Genomic DNA, 19,502 nt, shown 5'->3' on the forward strand with positions numbered 1-19,502 from the left:
CCCTCCCCTCCCCTCCCTCCCTTATAAAGAATGTTTCGTTCCACTCTCCCGTTTCTACTCCCTTATAAAGAATGTTCCGTTCCCGTCTCCGGAGAGAGATTTCGGTTTCCACCCCCTTATAAAAAATATTTCGTTCACCTCTCTAGAGAGAGATTTCGGTTTCCACACTCTTATAAAGAATGTTTCGTTCCTTCTCCAACAAATGTAGGGTCTCTTCCCCTCTCCAAATCGACGTGGAATTATACCAGGAACCAATGTGGGATCGGAACTTTGATAAGCAAATTGCTTTACAAAAGATGGCTCAGCATAAAGTAAACAACTGTTCATGAATTAAGCTCTTGATAAAACTGCATAAAGCAAACAAGAAAACCTTTCCCAAACTACTATTATTTGATCAAAGAATGAAATACACTGCCACTAAACTATATACCATAGGGAAACTGAGACAAATTTACATACAAAAAGAAAACTAAAATAGTGTTACAAAGATAACTTATCAAAATATAAACGCAGCCATCAACTTAAGATTATCTTAAGATCCAAAACAACAGTTTCCAAGCAAAAGCTGTACAAGAAAACAACATCTCTTCTAATGAAAGGAAAAAAAGAAGGGCTTTCAGAGAATTTAGAAACTTCCCTGAGCATCACCTAGCCGTGAAGCCACTGTTACCATAAGCTGGAGGGAAAGTAGCCAAACCAGGGCAATCCCTACCCCAGTGCCCGGTTTGATGGCATTTGAAGCATTCACCAGAGTCACGACCAGACGAGCCTGAAACTCGATTTAAGTATATCCCTCCTCCGACGGATGGCGCAGGGCTGCTGATGATACTCGGACAGTTCATTGAGCTGTGACCCGATCCCCCACAGCTGTTGCAGTACGTGCGCGAGTTATGCAGTGTGGATGGAATAGGCCTAGAACTGTTGTGATGGTCCCCATACTGAACACCTCGGTTCGATGTACCATATTCTCTGCCAACATTATTGGTACTATTTCGAATGGGCGACACGAACTGTCCACCCCCTATATTCTCCGATCCGGGGCGAAAAACTCCAGGATTTTGTATGGTGTTCCCTGCCCTGAGCTTTTCCATCAAATCTAGAAGAAACCTGGACTCGGTCGAAAAGTTAATGCTTTCTGCTTTCATGACAGTTGATTTCACTCTCTGTTCATCACTAAAAGTCTCTTCCTTTACTTTCAACTTCATAATAAATTTTGTAAAAAGAACCTTACGGATGATTTCTGCAAACTTTTCATCATCTTGCTCTTCGTATTTCAAATAATACAATCTTTTTGCAGGTATGCCCATGATCTCCTCGCCGCCTTCTTGAAATGCAGTCACCCAAGTTAAGCCAGTATGATCCTGTATTTGCAGCTGCAATATGTACCTGTAGTCACATTCGTCGACAGACTGATCACACCGGTCGCATCTCCATTTTCCATCTCCGTTATTTGTAACCTTTTTGCTGCATTGACGATCCCCGATCATGATAGGACATGCTGTGTAACAGAAATTATCAACCTTAATGAATGAAACAGTTGCACTAACAGTGATCCAATCTGGCTTCTCAGAGGTTCCTAACCTCTCATCTTTTATTTGAGATATGGTCTTACGGGCATCTGTCCTGCCCACGGTAGCAACTTCCCTGGATATGGAGACAGAAGGAGTACTCCTTCCTTCCTTTTCGAACCACCCTCTTAATGTACGAGCCTCGGGGAAATCTGGCTCTACGAAAAGCTGACTTGTTGAAATGGTTCCCACCGCCTTCCCATTGAAGTCACTCACTCTACCAGATTTCACAGCCAAAACTGGGAACAACCCCGAGTCGCACATGTTTTGCAATTTTTGCCCTTCTGCTTGACAAAAGTTTCCCCAAAGAGTCAATTCAACACTTCGGCCAGACATATCTTTCAACTGAAGGGATCTCTTCTGAGTCTCAGTACCATTTTTTCTCATGAGAGACGTTGCAGGATTAATGGAAGAAACAACACCAATTACATCTACAACACTGTTGCTATCCATGCCCTCAATCTCACTAATGTGATGGAAATGAAACTGCTGATGGGGGATTGATTGGTCATCCTCAAAGCAAGGTTGGATTGTTGATGTGTTTTCAAGAAATATTTCAAAGTCATTATTGAGATGGTTATAGTTCTTTTGTGCAGGTTTCAAGCTTCCTTTAGAAATGAAGTATACTTTACCAGATTCAATCTGGTTGTAAAACTGATCAGCTACCGTATTGAAGCATGTTGCTCGTATTTCTCCACCGTATGCATCAAGTAGATCAAATGAAAACACTTTCCCATCTCCACGAGGATTATTGTAGTGTCTAAGTTCTCCTTTCGAAGTAACTCGAGCCTTTATTGTCCACCTTCCTTGGTAAGGGTTCAGAGCAGTAATAGGCATTATCCTTGGGGGAGCTTCATTTTTTGCTACCGGTCCTCCCCTGTTACTGTACATTGAAGGTGGCTGCTGATGTATAGGCTGAGGAGGGGCATGAGAAGCATTTAGAGGTGGCCTGGGAATATCTGATCCATTGTTGTGGTATGCCATCTTCTGATCACCATATGACCCAGTTACAGGAGATGAACCGTTAAACCTTGTTCCAGAATTAGGGGTGTTAAAATGAGATCCCACATGCGGTACTTGTGATTGATTCACTTTAGGCTGTTCAAAAGACGCAGCAGATACATTCACATTACCAACTATTCCGTTGCCGGATGAAGCCCCCATAGAGGATTGGGGGTTTCCACTAAATGCGGCTGATACTGATCTTGTTGCTGGAACAGGCTCGCCAATAAAATCACACATTTCCTTTATCACATCCAACTCAATGACGATTATAATTCTGTGATTGAATTTAACAATTCATAAAGAGCATGTAGAATAATATCCAGATTGACCTAAAGTATATTGAATGGTTGGTTGAGTTCATCCATCATCTAATTGACTCGTTTGATTTAGAAACTTAAAAGAGAAATGTGGATTTTCTTTCAAAATCGAATGCACTCAATCAGTTCCCGGAAATCAAATATCGAAATTAACGATTCAGTTTATAGGAAGACTTACAGGCGTTCTTGAACGGGATTACAAACATACTGCCGCAGTTGAACGATGGAACCTTTCTGTAACTTCCCGGACTTAACCAATCCATTGAGCTGAGTGCCTAGCATTCCTTGCTGGTAATGAGTTCCATCAGAAAGCAACAATCTGTACCTCTCGCTGCCCGATTGTTGCGTAGTGTTAACCAATTTCAAGTCAATTACTTGTACAACCGGCTGGAACGTCTCTGCCGACGATTCTCGCTTGCATATCACCATCACTGCTCCTTCCGTCAGCTTAAAAGGCGCCATTGATGCTACCATTTCAAGAACACCTAACGAAGACTTCAATTCATTCTCTAAAAATGAAACTTCAATCGGAGATATTGGAATTGAATCCGAAAATGATGAACCGAATGGAAGATAATTGGGGGAGAACGAGGGGGGATCAGTTACAGAAATTTATATAGCCCTAAGAAGAAAGTGGGGAAGCGCCATGGATTTGCGACGGAAACCGCGAAATCTGTTGCGGCGAAGGACATGGCCTTTTATAGTATTTCCAATTGAATATTCCTTCAGCTTCCGCGGTACGCATGTCGAGAGTGATTCCACGTCCCACGTGCTCAACTTCTAACGTCTTCATTAAAAATTAGAACTAAAACTTTTTAAGGATAAAATTAATTTAATCTTTACCCATTGTAACTTAGATTAAGTCCTAGTTCTTATTATATAATCATGATGACATGTTTTATCTGTAGATTATGGGTAACATCTGAATAAATGAGAGAAACATGAATGAATCGAGATCAAATCGGAATAAAAATTAGCAATAGGATATAAGATTATGGTTAGAAATACTTAAAAAATGGATAGTTATTACCTATACCGATAAGATGCACGTTTCTTTTAATTAGATGATTTGATAATACTGAATAGTAGTTATAAGACATTACGATTTAGTTTATTGTATGCAGAAACATGGGTAGTAAAGGTGAAAATAAACTACAGAGTACGTTGAGTTATGTTTAAAAAATACTTTTGGCAACAGCTCAAGTCTACCGCTAGAAGATATTGTTCTGGATTTTCTCTTTTAAGCTTCCTCTCAAGGTTTTTAAAACACGGTTTGCGGTTTGTGCAACAGCTCAAGCCCACCGCTAGCAGATATTGTCCTGAGCTTCTCTTTTAAGCTTCCTCTCAAGGTTTTTAAAACACGTATACTAAGGAGAGGTTTTCGCACCCTTATAAAGAATGTTTCATTCTCCTTCCCAACCGATGTAGGATCTCACAATCCACCCTCCTTAGGGTCTAGCGTCCTCACTGACACTCATTCCCTTCTCCAATCAATGTGGGACCCCCAATCCGCACCCCTTTGGACTCATCGTCCTTGTTGACACACTACCTCGTGTCCACCCCTTTCAAGGCTCAGCCTCTTCGCTGGCACATCGCCTGGTGTCTGGCTCTAATACTACTTGTAACAGCCTAAGCCCACCGCTAGCAGATATTGTCCTCTTTGAGCTTTCCCTTTCGGGCTTCCCCTTAAAGTCTTTAAAACGTGTCTACTAAGAAAAGGTTTTCACACCCTTATAAATAAGGTTTCGTTCTCCTCCACAACTAATATGAGATCTCATACTTTGAATCTGTGTACTATTGATTTCATCCTTATCGGTTTATAAGTATAGGTACTAAATTGTTATATACCGAAAATTCAATAACTAAATTTTCACAAACTTACAAGTCTCAAGAACTAAATTGTTACTTTTGTGAAAGTTCTAGGACTAACAAATGGTTGTCTTGTCGCCGATACAAGCCAAAAAGAAAACACTGAACACAACAGATTGAAGCAAATTACACTAATCTGCCTGTACTTGTCTATGGTCACTGAATGTTCAGGACATTCATACATTTCTCAACTCTCAAATAGCAAACAACCAATTAACCATCTGTTTGTGAACTTTCTAAGAGTTACAGAGATGAGAAGTTATAAAGTCCCAAAACTACTCATGCACATAACTGTTGGGCCCTACACTGAAGCACGACCCGCCCAGTTAAGGCCAGGAGCGCATCGTCGGTAGAAGGGACGAGCCAACCGGTGCTCACCATAGGCAGACCGATCGACCCAACCCAAGGTCCAACTACGAGTTTTTTAACTGCAACAATTTAAATATAAGCTTATAGCTATGCCTGTACATAATTTCAGTATAGGGTCTCACAGTCCAATAAAAGCTCAATATAACACTTACATTCCGCCAGTTTCTGAGAGAATCCTTTCAATCTCTTCAAGTAGGCGTTCTTTTTCATCTGCCAAGTCCTCATTCTGCTTCTGAAGATCCTCTATCTGCTTAGTCTGCTCAGAATCCTTCCTGTATTTAATATCAAGAACTTGGTCCTTAAAATCTTTACAGTTCAGAGAAATCAAAAGCAAGAGATGAGATCAATGGAAGCCAGAATGAATCTGGCAAATGTTGTGGAAGTCAGAACCACCAGAGAGAATTTCAACAGTTAGCATTCCTTTCAGTAAACGGAATGTCATCATGATATATAAAGCTTTTTTTTTTTTAAACAGTGATAATATATTAAGCTTTACCTATTCATAAAGGACAAATTGAGCTTCAGTGACCGCACTTCCTTCTCAAGAGTATCACACCGCTTCAGAACTGATTGCATATCTGATGGAATAGTTGGTGTCATATTTCTCTCCTTCGCCTCTGCCATTCTGCACACTTTAGAGCTTAGATTTGCACACAAATACCATACAAGAATAGAAAAGCCTGTCACTTTCCCCAAACTGATGAGTGTTAAACAAAATTTGCATCTAATCAATTGCGAGAATTGAATTTTTGCGGTCATAATTTAAGCACATTGAGAGAGAGACTACATACTTTCGTGATCGTTCCACCCGGCGCTTTTTTGTGGGATCCCCTTTGTCCACTGCCAGAATTTTAGTGGTTATAAAAAGTATTTTGCTTACATTGGTAAGCAATTACAACTTCAGAGCATCCAATAAATTAATCAACAATAAAATTAGAGAAATAAGGTTGAGCATATTATCATTCTTAAAGTAATCCATGTTTTCTGCAAGCAAGTTGTTCCCTGGAAGGTGATTGTATTAGAACATCTCTAGCTGATACTAAATATAAGACTACACCAGCCCTAGCAGAATATAATTAATTTAGAATGATTCATTAGGATTCATTTGTGTTCTTGTGGCAAGCTTGTTTTTTAACAATCTTGTGGTGTGTTTGGTTTCAAAGAAATGGCAGGATATTTAGAAGGGTTGATCAGTCTTGGGCCGTCATTTGGAAAAATATTAGATTAATACTTCCTCGTGGCAGTGGCCTCTAAGTCCTTTGGTAATTATCAGTTAAGTATTATTCTTTTGGACCGAAAGCCCTGTTTATAGGTTGGGGTTCCTCTAGCATGAGTTGTATTTTTTTTATTTTATTTTTATTTTTTGTATGTTTTTGTCTTTCATGTTTCTTAATAAAAGTTCTTGATGGAAGTTCGGTTATTTAAAAAAAAAATGTGATTATGTGTTCATCACCTGAGCCATATGACAGGAAATGCATAGATATATCCTTGTACAAGGCCAGTCTTCTTTGTATCATTCCAAATTTATCGGATGTCCCAGAAGCACGAAAATCATAGGAATATAAAATTGTAGTTTAAAACATAAGTGATTACCTGAAACAGCTGATGTTACGGACCCATTACGAACTAGACTTCCCCTCTGCAATAAATGCCAAAATAGACAGCAAAAGAAGCTTATTCTGACTATAAGCTTGTAGCAAAAATAGCATAATTTGAAAGGTTTCTACCATGTTGAAAAAGCGCGCACCTTTCTATCATCTTTTAAGTTGTCTATTATTCTTTCTCTGAAATCTGCAGTTCCATAGAATGAAAGTTGAATTACATANAAAAAAAAAAAAAAAAAAAAAAAAAAAAAAAAAAAAAAAAAAAAAAAAAAAACTTGTTAATTGAAATAGTAGAAACAAATGGATATGTGTTTCCAAAGTGTACTAGACAATGTGGTCAAGCGAATAGAAAGAAGGCCATACTAGTGTTGGCCAATCCTAGCATACTGAGTGACTCAACTTTGTAAGGCCTCTACAGTCTTATTCGTGGAATGGGAGAAGATAATTGATGGGTCCATAAGTAACCTAAGTTTAGGAAATTTTCCATTTACTTACGATTTGAAACATACATAGCTCCACTACAATTAAAGAAGTTTTCTGATGACAACCACATATGAGGCCGTGAACGATTATATGGGTGTCAAAAATGTTGCCATTGGGAAATCAAGAACCTTCCTAACCACTAGAATGAGGTAGGAAAAAATCTAAAATTATCACTAGATATGCATCCATGTACAAGGCCAACGAGGTCAGAATAGAAATCAGTAACGACAGAATAACACAACAAATATATCATTGGACAGATTGGCTACCTTTTGATCGAGATCCATTTTCAACTTGTTTCCTTGAGCTCTCACTGTTGCTATGAGTTTGATTTGAGTTGCTAGGACCATCATATGCCTCAAACCCGGGTGAAACTACTGCTGCTGCAGCAGAAGATTCACTTTGAGAAGGCTCTTGAGAAACTCTGCCTGACTGTACGGGATTTACGGGATTTACAGGATTTACAAAAGCTTTGAAATCAATATCTGTTGATAGCCCAACCGTTTCCAAAATTCTATTATCCTTGACTTGAACAGGAGAGACTTCCAGAAGATAGTTTGGTGTTTGATGTAAATAATTGTTACTGCTTCTATTGAAACTAGAGTGGCCAATAGTTTCTTGAGCACAAAAATGTGCGTTTGAACTATCCTCCGGTGCCTCTTTATCAATCTGATTATTTAGCTTCTTCCGTTCTATTGTGTCCTTTAGCATGTTTACAACTGAAGAAATTTTATCTACATCATACATGTTAGATGCATTGAATGTCGATGCCGATGAATTGGATGGGGATGCAAATGTTACAGGCTGGTTTGGAACCTCACAAGTAGAAAGGTCATTGAAACCCTGCGAGTATGCAACATCTAGTTTCATTGCATGCCCTGACAAGTCATAAATGGACTGGATACCAAATGAGCCTTGATTGCTTTGCATTGCAGCGTACCTCCTCCTAGATATCATTAATAAACAAGGCATTGAAAAACAGACAAGTTCAGCCACGTAATTGACATTTTACAATAGAAATCAAGTTTCTATAGAAGGGAATATAAATTGGGTTCATCAATACAACAGTGAATGACGTTAGAGAAGGAAGGCTGCAATAAATAATCAGCAGAAATTTGAAATTTCTACAATTTCAATTTGGATTCTGAAAGCAAGTTCCATGTTAAGGGGAAAAAACTTGAAATAATCTGAAAATTTAGCTTCACGAGTTCTTAAAAGATGACATATAAGATTATTAAAAATGGCAAAACATTCTTTTATAAAAAATTTCAATATCATCATGGTGGAAGACTGGTCCACAGTATGATTACCTTAGCTCGGATGATCGACTTCTTGTCATAGGTTGAGAACTATGGAACCATGCCTGCAAAAAAACGTGAGATATTAAAAGGTTGTGATGTGCTTTATTAGCCTTAAGTTTTGAAGAGAAGATTAACAAACCTTAGCAAGATATAGGTTACTACCTTGCACTTCACCTTCAACAATATTCCTGGAAGAAGTCCAAAAAGTCAAACACTTATAAATCATCCAACAAAGGAGAGATGCCAAAACCTTCATGTTCTATTCACCTTTTAAAATGTAAGCTAATTTTCAAGCTCAAAGAATTTGGGGAACAAGCAAATTCCATTGAAATATTACCAATAGGATAAGAGCTGCGGTTCAAAAAATTGAAGAGCAAACCTGAACACTTGTTGATTAACTCCTGAGACATCATCAGCCACAGAGGCACTTTGTGGACGTAAAATATCATTGCTTATTCTCTTTTGATGCTTTCCCACATACTGAGGACTAGACAGGTCAACAATCTCAGAGGAAATCCTGCAAAAAAAAAAAAAANATAAAAAAAAAAAAAAAAAAAGGGAATAAATAACATAAAGAATAATTATACAAAATAAAAAGATGGAAGAACTGATAATATGTATGTCCTTAGAAACAAAACAGATGTTTCTGCTTTTACCTTATTTGCAACCTACCAAGCAACCAAATAAACTTAATTACCGCTACTGATGTTTGGTTAAAAAGCGGAAAACCGATCATAATCAAAACAAGACATTAGACATATTCACCTCATGAGCATTTTATAGGTGTATTAACTTAACATACCAACCTTCTTGATGCTTGTCGAATGCGATAAGCCGGACCTGATGAGTTGTTGACGTTCTGAATTAAGAAATAGATCAACAAAAATATTCATACAAGTTTTCAGAATATGAATGATTTAACTTGAGTCGAGAAAATAAATCTATCAGGTATAATGAAAAGATAGAGAAATGTTAGTGTGTTATATAACAATGTTGAACATATAATGTTTTTCTTACTCAAGCAATTGCAGAAAATGGGAAATGCATAAATAAATTGCACGGGGACTCATTATTAGATTCACACACAATGCACCAGGAAGGAAACAGGGTGATATAAGGCATTCGCCATTGTAACCGATCAGCTGCATTTGTAGCTCCAAGACTAAGCTCCCAAATCCTTGTGTAAGGGTCCTTTAAAAGGGATCAGCAATACCCACCAGATCTTCCACAAGAGATTTAACAGTAAACCTCAAGGAAGGATCAAGGGGCCAAGTCCAAGTGTCTTGAAAAGTCTTTAGTCTAACAGTGAACAAGAGGTGTGATACATTAGTTCATTCAATTGTTTCCAACTCATTAAGGTTACGACGAAGACTCAAGTGCCAAGCATCAGTTGCCTCAACCCACACTTCTGCCACTATTGTATCAGGATTAGAAATGAGTCTCAATAACTAAATTCTTTTCTAGTAAGAAACATTTATAGCTGTAGGGTTTCATAGATTTCTCAAGGCAGGTTTACAGTCACGTTATTGCAGCAAACTCTTGCATTTTCAGGATCCTCCATGAATCTTGTCATCAAAACACTGGTGAACACTGAACACCATAAACATATGGAGAAAGTGCAACTTACTAAAGTGTCACTCTAAATGTGTGCATGATGAGCAAAAACAGAGAAAGATTGATATATCAGTCATATCAGATAAAATCCAAGAAGTAGACAAGCAATTAGCATAGAGCATAACAAGGCAGACGCATTCTAAAACATATAATCTGAGTCTACTGATTTGTCTCATTTCAATGAGGTTGATTTTCTTTGCAACTTTGTTTAAAAGTGTGAACAGGGCAAACTACAAAACAGTTTCAGCAATTCTTGAACAGATTAAAGTTTTATCTTTATTTTCAACGACAAGTAAACAAAGCCAAATAGATAATAGAGCTGCTTGCCTCTCCATTTGTTAGCCAGCTTTTGAAAAGTTCCTCACTATCTGTACGGAAGCTCTGAGAAAGATTCTTAAATCCCATCATCTCCATGGTTGGTGTTGACATTCCGATTGAGTTTTCCCCCCAAGATTTAAGAAATAGCTCCTCACTTGCATTTCTATATAATTCTGATACACCCCTTCCCTCCATTTTTATGATAATATGTACTCCAATGTTTGGATCTTTTCTAGACAAGAAGAGGCCTAAATTCTACAAATAAATGCAGGTTTTAAAAAGGATCATATGCTCAGGCTATCCTTTGAAATTCCCAAATTCAACAAAATAAAAATAAAAATAAAAATAAAAACCTCAAATTGAGCAGCCTACTCTGTTTGATCTTTTCAGAACCCCAGAACTTCTGTCGAATTCTTGCACATATAGTAAGAAATAATCATTCTACTCAAGATGTTTGAACTCTTTCTACCCAGAAGAATAAATGGAAGCCCTTCAAGCCGGTGGGCACTAATAACTATATAAGAATATCACAAACCCGAAAGGGAGCATTTGTTCAACCAAAAATTATGATTAAATATATCACCACAATAGTGATAAGGACATATGAACTACCCCAATACTGTCAAACCACAACCATTGACTTCATATGATTTGAGAGTTGACAACGAAACCCCAAAACACCGTCCAAGCAATATCACAAGCAGCTAGGCCGGTAATAACTTTTTAGAACTAACAACAGACGTAATCAAAATGTGTGTATTTCAGGATGCTGCAGGGGGATATATTATTGCTCATTCAAAATTCCCCAGCAAATAGTAGGCACATAGATGTGATTTCAAAAGATTTGAAGCATCCATTAATATTAGGTTTTGTTGGAGATTCCCATGTCATAATCTGTCGTTTTACATAGATTATAAGAAGCAATTTCTTCCCTATTGGACGTCGTTGTAATTGAAAAGGTATGTCCAATATTTAAGTCCTCAATCAAACAAGCAAAGAGGACTTATTCAATCAATACAATAAAATAACCTAAAAGTATAATGAATAAATTAAAAAATACTTACGAGATAGAGCCAGATCGTGACGGCGACATGAAAATGACCAATAGCAACTGTCTCTACAATCAAATATGAAGCCGCTGAAATGGTGCTTTCATGATTTAGCGTATGCTGCAGTAGAGAAGGCCTTTCGAGTTTCTGACCTGAAAGAAGCCGACCTGTTCGATCAACGAGCGAATTACGCTGTTTCTCGTTCGGATTCTTCACATCCATCCATTGATTGAGGCTTCGTCTGTTCCATTGTTAATGAATTCTTTACAGAAATTTTCAACATCGCTTTGTTGCTCCTCCGGATGAAGGAAATCTTGTTCTTCGTTTCCCTAGAGTGAACAGTTTCTTGAGCTGAAGCATGGCGGCAAGTTTTTGAATAACTTCTGTTAAATTAAAATATTTATTCAATAATAATATTATAAAAAATAATTGTACAAAATTTTTAATAACATAAAACATTTTTAAAAATTAATTAATAATATTTATATTAACATCAAAATTACTCTTATTTGGACGTGGTCTCGGTTCATTTATATACCTTCATTTACTTGGGTGTCATGTTATTTTCTCCCGTGTCTCATCCTCTCGTTCTCGACGAGAATGAATCGAGAAAAGAAGGTGAGTACGAGAGATATGTACAACGGGTTTGAAATTAAGGAAAAAACGTACTTTCAAATGTTCGTTGACGGTAACAAGGGGTTTTACAGCTTTAACGTGAGAAAACATGTCAAATTTCATTCACCCCGTGAAAAATTGCTCATTATGCCATCCTGCCCTCCTAATTACTCTCGTTTGGATGTGGTCTCGGTTCATTATATACCTTCATTTACTTGGGTGTCATGTTATTCTTCTCCCGTGTCTCATCCTCTCGTTCTCGACGAGAATGAATCGAGAAAAGAAGGTGAGTACGAGAGATGTACAACGGGTTTGAAATTAAGGAAAAAAAAAACGCATTTTCACATGTTCGTTGATGGTAACAAGGGGTTTTACAGCTTTAACGTGAGAAAATAGTCAAATTTCATTCACCCCGTGAAAAAATGCTCATTATGTCATCCTACCCTCCTAATTACTCTAATTTGGACGTGGTCTCGATTCATTTATGTACTTCTTTTTTACTCACGTATCATATTATTTGTTGACGATAGGTATAACACGTTTTGGTGTTAGTGACAGAAACATACTCTCACGTATTGGTTGACGATAACAAATAAGTCATAGTTTCACGTATCTGATGTCAAATTTCATTCTCACAGGAAAAATGCTCATCTATGTCATATATATATATATATATATATATATATATATATATATATATATATATATCAAATTATATTGAAAATTAATTTAATTTTTAACATTAAATTATTTGTATTTATTTAGTTTCTAAGTTTTTATTAAATATTAAAAAAAAAGTTAAATTTTCAATAATGTAAATAATGACTCAAAATTATACTTTCATATTTTATTTAATTTTTTTTAAATAAAATACAATTAATAAACTAAATTGAAAGTCTAACGTTTTATTCTATATAAAATTAAATTTTAGATTGAATATATTAATTAATTTTCTATTTTTATATATATATTTATATATATATATATATATATAAAAGAAAGGGTCTGTTTCGTCATTATTGAAATAAAAAATGTTGACGTGATTGATTAAACAACTCCCTCCCACGTAAAATATTAATAATTTGTAAAAGATCAAATTTGTCCTTTTATTTGGAATGAGACGTTCAATATTGTACAATTATTGACTTCTATTAAATTAATTGTTTGAAAATAAATAATAAATTTAAATTTATTTCATTATTAAATTGTCCCAAGATTTTCAATAATTTATAACCGTTCAAATAAATTGTAAATTTTATATTTTTTTCTTTTTATTTTATAATAAATAGTCAGAAATGGAGATGAGAAGAGTGGTGAAGTAATCAATTTGATATTATAAATTTATAGGTATGTTTATAATTCAAATTAATTTGAAAAAAAAGTTTTGTTTCAATTTAGAGTGAGTTTATGTAATAAGGTCGGGAATCACTCGAGGGTTTGAATCGATGGAATAGTCAAACTAAAGTTTCTGAGCCAAAAGGTAAGGATTTTAATGCTATCAAACCCTACCGCTTGCAGATATTATCTGATTTGGCTCGTTACGTACGGTCATTAGCCTCACGATTTTAAAACGTGTTTGTCGTATAGTGGATATAGCAAGTTATCGTTTGCAAACCTCGAGATGTTATTACAACAAAGGATGAAAAAAAATCGAGAGCACTAATTCAAAATTATCTTGATTCATCTCGCTTCAGGAATTGCCAAAACATTTGATCTTCAGTCATTGCAATATAAAGGATTAGTCAATCAAATAATAGATGGTAAATGGGTTCGTTTGAAAATGAATAAATTGCTCGTCGTAGAATATTATTCTCGTAAGACTTAAACCTAACTAAAAAACAAAGGTTCGAATAATTTCGTCCTCCCCTTCGCCGAAGTCTAAGTAAAGAGACCAAAGGAAAGTAAAGTTTTGATCCATAAAATTTTCTATCATTCATAACCGGTCCAAGTGGATAATATTTGCTAACTGCGGGCTTAGACCGTTAAAAATAATATCAAAGTCAGACACCGAACAGTGTGCCAACAAAGACGTTGGCCCCCAAGAGAGGTGGATTGTGAGATCCCACATTGGTCGGAGAGGGGAACAAAACATTCCTTATAAGGGTGTGAAAGCCTCTCCCTAGTAGAGGTATTTTATAACCGTGAGGCTGACAGAGATACGTAACGAGCCAAAACGGACAATATTTACCAACGGTAGGCTTCGGTTGCTACAAAGTAAAACAAAATTAAATTGGTTAAGACATATTTATTCGATCAAGAGATCAGAGGATTAAATCACCGTATCTCCGAATGACGATTGAAAAAATGACGATATTCATGAATCAATCAACAAATATACACTGCCAATACAAAATATGATTCAATGCCAAGTTTTCCTTTCTCAAGAATGCTAATTTGATAATGTCATAGATAGAAAAAGAGTCCAAATTCCCAAAATACCTTTTTAACTTCTGGTAAGTAGAGACGAAGGTGATGAGCTCAGCAAGTTCCAGCATATTTCTGGTTTCCGCTTACCATGACTTTGCTCACACATAAGATTCTACAAGTGAATCATATATAAATCGAAAGCCTAGAAAACGGTACATTGAAACGCTTGAAACTAGTATATCTCGTCGTCGGGGACATCTGGTGACAAGAATTTTTTGGGATCTTTACTAATTTCTATATAATTTAAACTTGCCTTCACTCGTTCCGGTACTGGCACGAGAGGTATAATGCTGTCCTTGTCGATCACTCCATCGATCAATCCATATTCTACAGCCTCTATGGGGGACATATAACGATCCCTATCGATATCTTTTTGGACCTTTTCGAATGGATGGCCAGTGAACTCGGAGATGATTCTTGTAATGTTGTTCTTGTTATGCATGATTTCGCGTGCTTGAATTTCCACGTCTATTGCTTGCCCACTCGCCCCTCCAAGAGGTTGATGAACCATAATACGTGCATTAGGCATTGCGAGACGCTTTCCTTTAGTGCCACCGCCGAGGATTATGGAAGCTGTTGAGGCTGCAATGCCTAGTGCAATAGTAGAGACATCGGCCCTCACGAGCTGTACGACATCGTAGATAGCCATGGTTGCACTAATGAAAACAACATTAATAGAAGGGAATCAGGCAAGGGTAATGTAATACAACCAAACACGAAATATTAACTAAGAAGACTATCGACTTTCAGAATGATAAAGAATATGATGCAAAAATGGATGAGATCAGGTGCCACTCAGCGAAAGTCGAACGTCCTCCTGATCTAAATTTCCAAGACAGAAGAGGGAAAAACAAACATATATAGTAAAAACGCCTAATAATCGATATTTCCAGCTTCAAATAAATAATGACAAGAATTTATATACTCATAAATATGATTATATGACACTCCTACTTCTAAAATTCCTGGAACTCACAAAACAAATGAAACCACGTAATCTAGTCTGCCTTCTGCCCCTGGCCTGTTCTTGCTAAATGTGCAGGTTTGTCCGAAATGGTTTGCTTTATACGATGGAGAAGGGGCTTAGGATCTCAATCTAGGAAGATTACTGGTTTGATTGCTTGAAAGAAGACCGAACTTGGGGGACGTTAGGCTGAAAAGGAATCTGTTCGGTACACAACTGGGAGACTGGGTTTGGATTATGACAAGGTTAGAAAGGTGTGTTCGTTAATCAAAATGAGGATTAATAGATGTGGAACTTATTAAGCATAACCTTTTCGGACAAATGGGCTAGGCAGAGCACATAATTTCTTCTGCGCACGCCTCTCACGAGAAAAGAGAGATTTCCTAATGATAGATTTACCATTAGAAAGTAGTTGCACATCAAAGATGCAAAGATAGGATCATGAAAAGGTCATTCATAAGCCACAGAATTCTAAACTAAATTACTCTAGAAGGTTTCCTAATGTATATGTACATATAGGCCATGCAAACCATGTATACAAATATGTTTCCACGGTTTGCCGATCTTCCCATTCATGTAGAAACATAGAGTAGATGAGTACACTTGTCTCTAGACATAGACACAAACACATTAAATTCCTCAGTGGTCGCCCAATAGGCATATCCCTTCTCCAAAGAAGAAAGAATCTCAAAGAGGCAACATGTCACCAGTGCAGTTCAGAAAGAAACATTCAATTCTTGGTTTGGCCAACATGCTTACTCACTTAGGAGGAGTTTTAGCGCCTATCTCAAAGGAGTACTGATTTAGGAAATCGGTCCTTATAAAATGGGGTTCTTGATTGGCTCAGATCATCCATCAAGTCGACAGAGAATATCATTTGGTCATTCATTGTGAGGCCAGTTATTTGGAAGATTTGGAATGAATTGGACTCGAAGATTTTCAAGACAAAGAAACTCTCCACTCGAAGTCCTAAAAGCCTATTGTTTCATAGCTCCTTATTGGTGTAAAAATATGGTTCATTTTCTTTTTCTATAGATTTTTTTAGATTTTTTTTTTCTTATAAGAGACAATTTCATTGATGATTGAAATTTACAAAAGGGATGTAATATCCATGGTGTTTACAAAAGACCTTCCCAATTTGCAATGAGGGAGGTATAACTATAGGAAGTAAAAATATTAGACAGTTTACACCAAGATATAGCTTGGTAAACAACATTGTCGAAAAGTTTTGTAAGTATGTGTCTTTTCTGCAAATATTCTCTGATTTCTTTCTTTCCACAATTCCAAAAGAAAGCTATGATGAGATTTTTCCATAGTAGGACTTTTGCATTCTTGAAAGGGAGTATGTTAAGGCCATATCCAATATATCCTTTACCTCCCTAGTAAATGTGAGATGTCATCCGAATATATTGAGAATCGTTGTCCAAAAATATGGTTCTTTTTCGGATGGGTTTACCTATTTGTATCATTTCATTTAGTCCGTGAAATTGATTCCTATCCAGAACGGTGGGGGGTTCATCACAGAATCACATGTAAACCTTTGTGCAACATGTTGTTAATTGAATAAAAAGATGGTCCAGGATTCCTTCATTAGATATGCAGGGTAAGCGAAGGAGATAAAGCCATGGAAGGGATCATCTTTTGAATCCAATCACAAGTGTTTAGGCTCTTGTAAGTCATATCCCAAAGGAAGAACTGAGAGTTCTCCTTCCAAACCAAAGAAAAAAGGGTTTATCTAACCAGCCTTCTTTACTATTCAGCTGGAGATTGGCATCTTTCATTAATGTCCTCCGACCATTGCCATTCTTTAAAAGGACACTGATCAAAGAAATCTCATATTTTATCAATGTCAACTCTAGAACCTAAGTATCACGAAGATTGCCAATCACATATTTACTCGATTAAGTCTCTTCTAAGGGGACTCTCTTCAAGCAAGCATCCACTTTGAGAGGATGGCGGTGTTTCTAGTCCTTACATTTCAAATTCTCAAGCCACCCAAAGAAATAAGAGGACCAGCAAAGTTCCACGTAACAAGGTAGACTAACACTCTTGCACGGTTCTTTCTAATTTAAAGTTTTTTTTATGTACAAACAATTTCAATGTTGGATGTTTATATAACTTTCATAGTTCATAAGCATTTCTATTGATAGCAGGTGCATAACATGAGTATCGCTATATATTAAAAATAATTTTCCATTCCAATTTCATTGATCTACAACGAGTCCTAAATTTTCAGTGATTCATCACCGGAATGAATGCCCCCATTCGTAGGCTAAAAGTTTGTGATGCAGATGAAGAAAACTATATAGAAATTGCGAGATGCAGAGATCAAGTAACGTAGGCTAACTCTTGCATTCGGCGCGGTAAGGAAAGCATATGAAAGTTAGGCATAAATCGCATATTCCTAGAAATCAAATTACCTAAATCGTTTGGAAAGAACAGAAATGAGCTCGAATTTCATATTCCATACTTCACCAACTACATTATGCACAAAAAATCACCTCGTGAATACCTGAGAGAGCCGCCAGAGGAATTAATGAAAAGTCTGATATCTTTAGTAGAGTCCTGAGCATCCAAGAGCAAAAGCTGACTGATAATAGCATCCGCCACAAAATCATCGATGCTGTTCCCCAAGAAGACAATCCTCTCCCTGAGAAGCAGTCCCATGGCGTCAGTCTCGGCGCCTCTCTGAGCGGCATCCGGCGTTTGTGGACCCGTCATATGAACAGAACAGGACGGAGCTAGGGTTCTCGAGGGCTTACGAGCGGTTGTTTTGAGAACCGATGAAGCCGAAGGAAAAGAAACACTGGATTTGAGCTTTGGATGGAAATTTGACGGTTTTCCATGAGAATTGAGAAGGCCGAGAGAGGAGGCATGAGGAATCAGAGTAGAACAGCGTGAAAGAAGCTCCATGGATTTGCAGCACTGCCTGCTTCAGCTCTGAAACCAGGAAGAAGCTGATAGACGATGGGTTTGGGGATTTGGTTGGGTGAGAAATACAGAAATACAAAAATTTGGGGAAATTTCGCAATTTTAATAACCCACCCATGCATTTATCAAAATTGCACTTGTGCCCCAAATTCTTAACTCAATTTTATCTATAAAATATAAATATTAATATATTTTCTTTTTCACAAAAATTAAATTATTATTATTACTATTACTCTCCCATATTTTCTTGATATTTTTACCATTTTAATTTTTTTTTATTATATATATATATGTATTAGGTTATTGAGTTTGTTTATGTAACGACCCAGATCCACCGCTAGCCGATATTGTCCTCTTTGGGCTTCCCCTTTCGAGCTTCCCCTCAAGGCTTTAAAACGAGTCTGCTAGCGGAAGGTTTCCACACTCTTATAAAGGGTGATTTGTTTTCCTCCCCAACCAATGTGGGACATCACAATCCACCCTCCTTCGGGGCCCAGCGTCCTCGCTGGCACTCGTTCCTTTATCCAATCGATGTGGGACCGCCCCCAAATCCACCCCCCTTTGGGGTCCAGCGTCCTTACTGGCACACCGCCTCGTGTCTACCCCCCTTCGGGGAACAGCGAGAAGGCCGGCACATCGTCCGATGACTGGCTCTGATACCATTTGTAACGACCCAGATCCACCGCTAGCAGATATTGTCCTCTTTGGGCTTTCCCTTTCGGGCTTCCCCTCGAGGCTTTAAAACGCGTCTGCTAGGGGAAGGTTTCCACACCCTTCTAAAGGGTGATTTGTTCTCCTCCCCAACCAATGTGGGACATCACAGTTTATAGCTTGGTCAACGGTTATACTAAAGCTATATATGGTAAATAGCTATGTACAGTAAATGGTTAAATCTAGTAAAACTATATACAGTAAACTTAACCATATATATCTGAGCTTTAAAAATGTACTTTCTCTGTTCTCTATATTCTTTCTTACCATACACACATACCTTAAGTCATCAATACAAATCTAATANCCCTTTCGAGCTTCCCCTCAAGGCTTTAAAACGAGTCTGCTAGCGGAAGG

The 19,502-nt window shown here is 37.2% G+C and overlaps 3 protein-coding genes across 7 annotated transcripts; all 3 read right to left on the reverse strand.

Moving 5' to 3' along the window:
• Positions 1-352: 352 nt before the first annotated feature.
• LOC111810596 (replication protein A 70 kDa DNA-binding subunit A-like) lies at positions 353-3,570 on the reverse strand. Its single transcript, XM_023697326.1, has 2 exons — positions 3,069-3,570; positions 353-2,847 (listed from the first exon to the last, which is right to left on the reverse strand). Exons 1-2 carry the CDS (start codon positions 3,362-3,364, stop codon positions 645-647), a joined length of 2,499 nt encoding a protein of 832 aa, XP_023553094.1. The 5' UTR covers positions 3,365-3,570; the 3' UTR covers positions 353-644.
• Positions 3,571-4,875: 1,305 nt separating this feature from the next.
• LOC111809813 lies at positions 4,876-11,856 on the reverse strand. 5 transcript variants are annotated; one of them, XM_023696248.1, is made up of 12 exons: positions 11,650-11,856; positions 11,513-11,559; positions 9,323-9,375; positions 8,896-9,033; positions 8,656-8,704; positions 8,526-8,578; positions 7,485-8,161; positions 6,876-6,919; positions 6,722-6,767; positions 5,920-5,968; positions 5,625-5,753; positions 4,876-5,400 (listed from the first exon to the last, which is right to left on the reverse strand). In XM_023696248.1, exons 1-12 carry the CDS (start codon positions 11,717-11,719, stop codon positions 5,277-5,279), a joined length of 1,479 nt encoding a protein of 492 aa, XP_023552016.1. In that variant the 5' UTR covers positions 11,720-11,856; the 3' UTR covers positions 4,876-5,276. The 5 variants fall into 5 exon arrangements, with proteins under 5 accessions (XP_023552016.1, XP_023552015.1, XP_023552011.1 ...); XM_023696247.1 differs by having other exon boundaries at positions 11,513-11,565; XM_023696243.1 differs by having other exon boundaries at positions 4,876-5,187; positions 5,281-5,400; positions 11,513-11,856.
• A 2,554-nt stretch (positions 11,857-14,410) lies between these two features.
• LOC111810597 (ATP-dependent Clp protease proteolytic subunit 4, chloroplastic-like) lies at positions 14,411-18,519 on the reverse strand. Its single transcript, XM_023697327.1, has 2 exons — positions 18,016-18,519; positions 14,411-15,195 (listed from the first exon to the last, which is right to left on the reverse strand). Exons 1-2 carry the CDS (start codon positions 18,414-18,416, stop codon positions 14,712-14,714), a joined length of 885 nt encoding a protein of 294 aa, XP_023553095.1. The 5' UTR covers positions 18,417-18,519; the 3' UTR covers positions 14,411-14,711.
• Positions 18,520-19,502: the final 983 nt, after the last annotated feature.

Source organism: Cucurbita pepo, chromosome LG14 (genome assembly GCF_002806865.2).
Source record: "Cucurbita pepo subsp. pepo cultivar mu-cu-16 chromosome LG14, ASM280686v2, whole genome shotgun sequence".
In the NCBI taxonomy this organism is placed as follows: Eukaryota; Viridiplantae; Streptophyta; class Magnoliopsida; order Cucurbitales; family Cucurbitaceae; genus Cucurbita; species Cucurbita pepo.

What these genes read in the sequence shown, in the direction of transcription:
- LOC111810596 (XM_023697326.1), bottom strand. Translation starts at nt 3,364, where the DNA reads ATGGTAGCATCAATGGCGCCTTTTAAGCTGACGGAAGGAGCAGTGATG. An exon ending in AATCCCGTTCAAGAACGCCT is followed by an intron (nt 2,848 to 3,068) that starts GTAAGTCTTCCT and finishes ATTCAATCACAG; the next exon opens with AATTATAATCGTCATTGAGT.
- LOC111810597 (XM_023697327.1), bottom strand. Translation starts at nt 18,416, where the DNA reads ATGGAGCTTCTTTCACGCTGTTCTACTCTGATTCCTCATGCCTCCTCT. An exon ending in TCCTCTGGCGGCTCTCTCAG is followed by an intron (nt 15,196 to 18,015) that starts GTATTCACGAGG and finishes TGTTTTCATTAG; the next exon opens with TGCAACCATGGCTATCTACG.
- LOC111809813 (XM_023696243.1), bottom strand. Translation starts at nt 11,719, where the DNA reads ATGGATGTGAAGAATCCGAACGAGAAACAGCGTAATTCGCTCGTTGAT. An exon ending in ACTTAAAAGATGATAGAAAG is followed by an intron (nt 6,768 to 6,875) that starts GTGCGCGCTTTT and finishes CATTTATTGCAG; the next exon opens with AGGGGAAGTCTAGTTCGTAA. An exon ending in CGTAACATCAGCTGTTTCAG is followed by an intron (nt 5,969 to 6,721) that starts GTAATCACTTAT and finishes AAATTCTGGCAG; the next exon opens with TGGACAAAGGGGATCCCACA.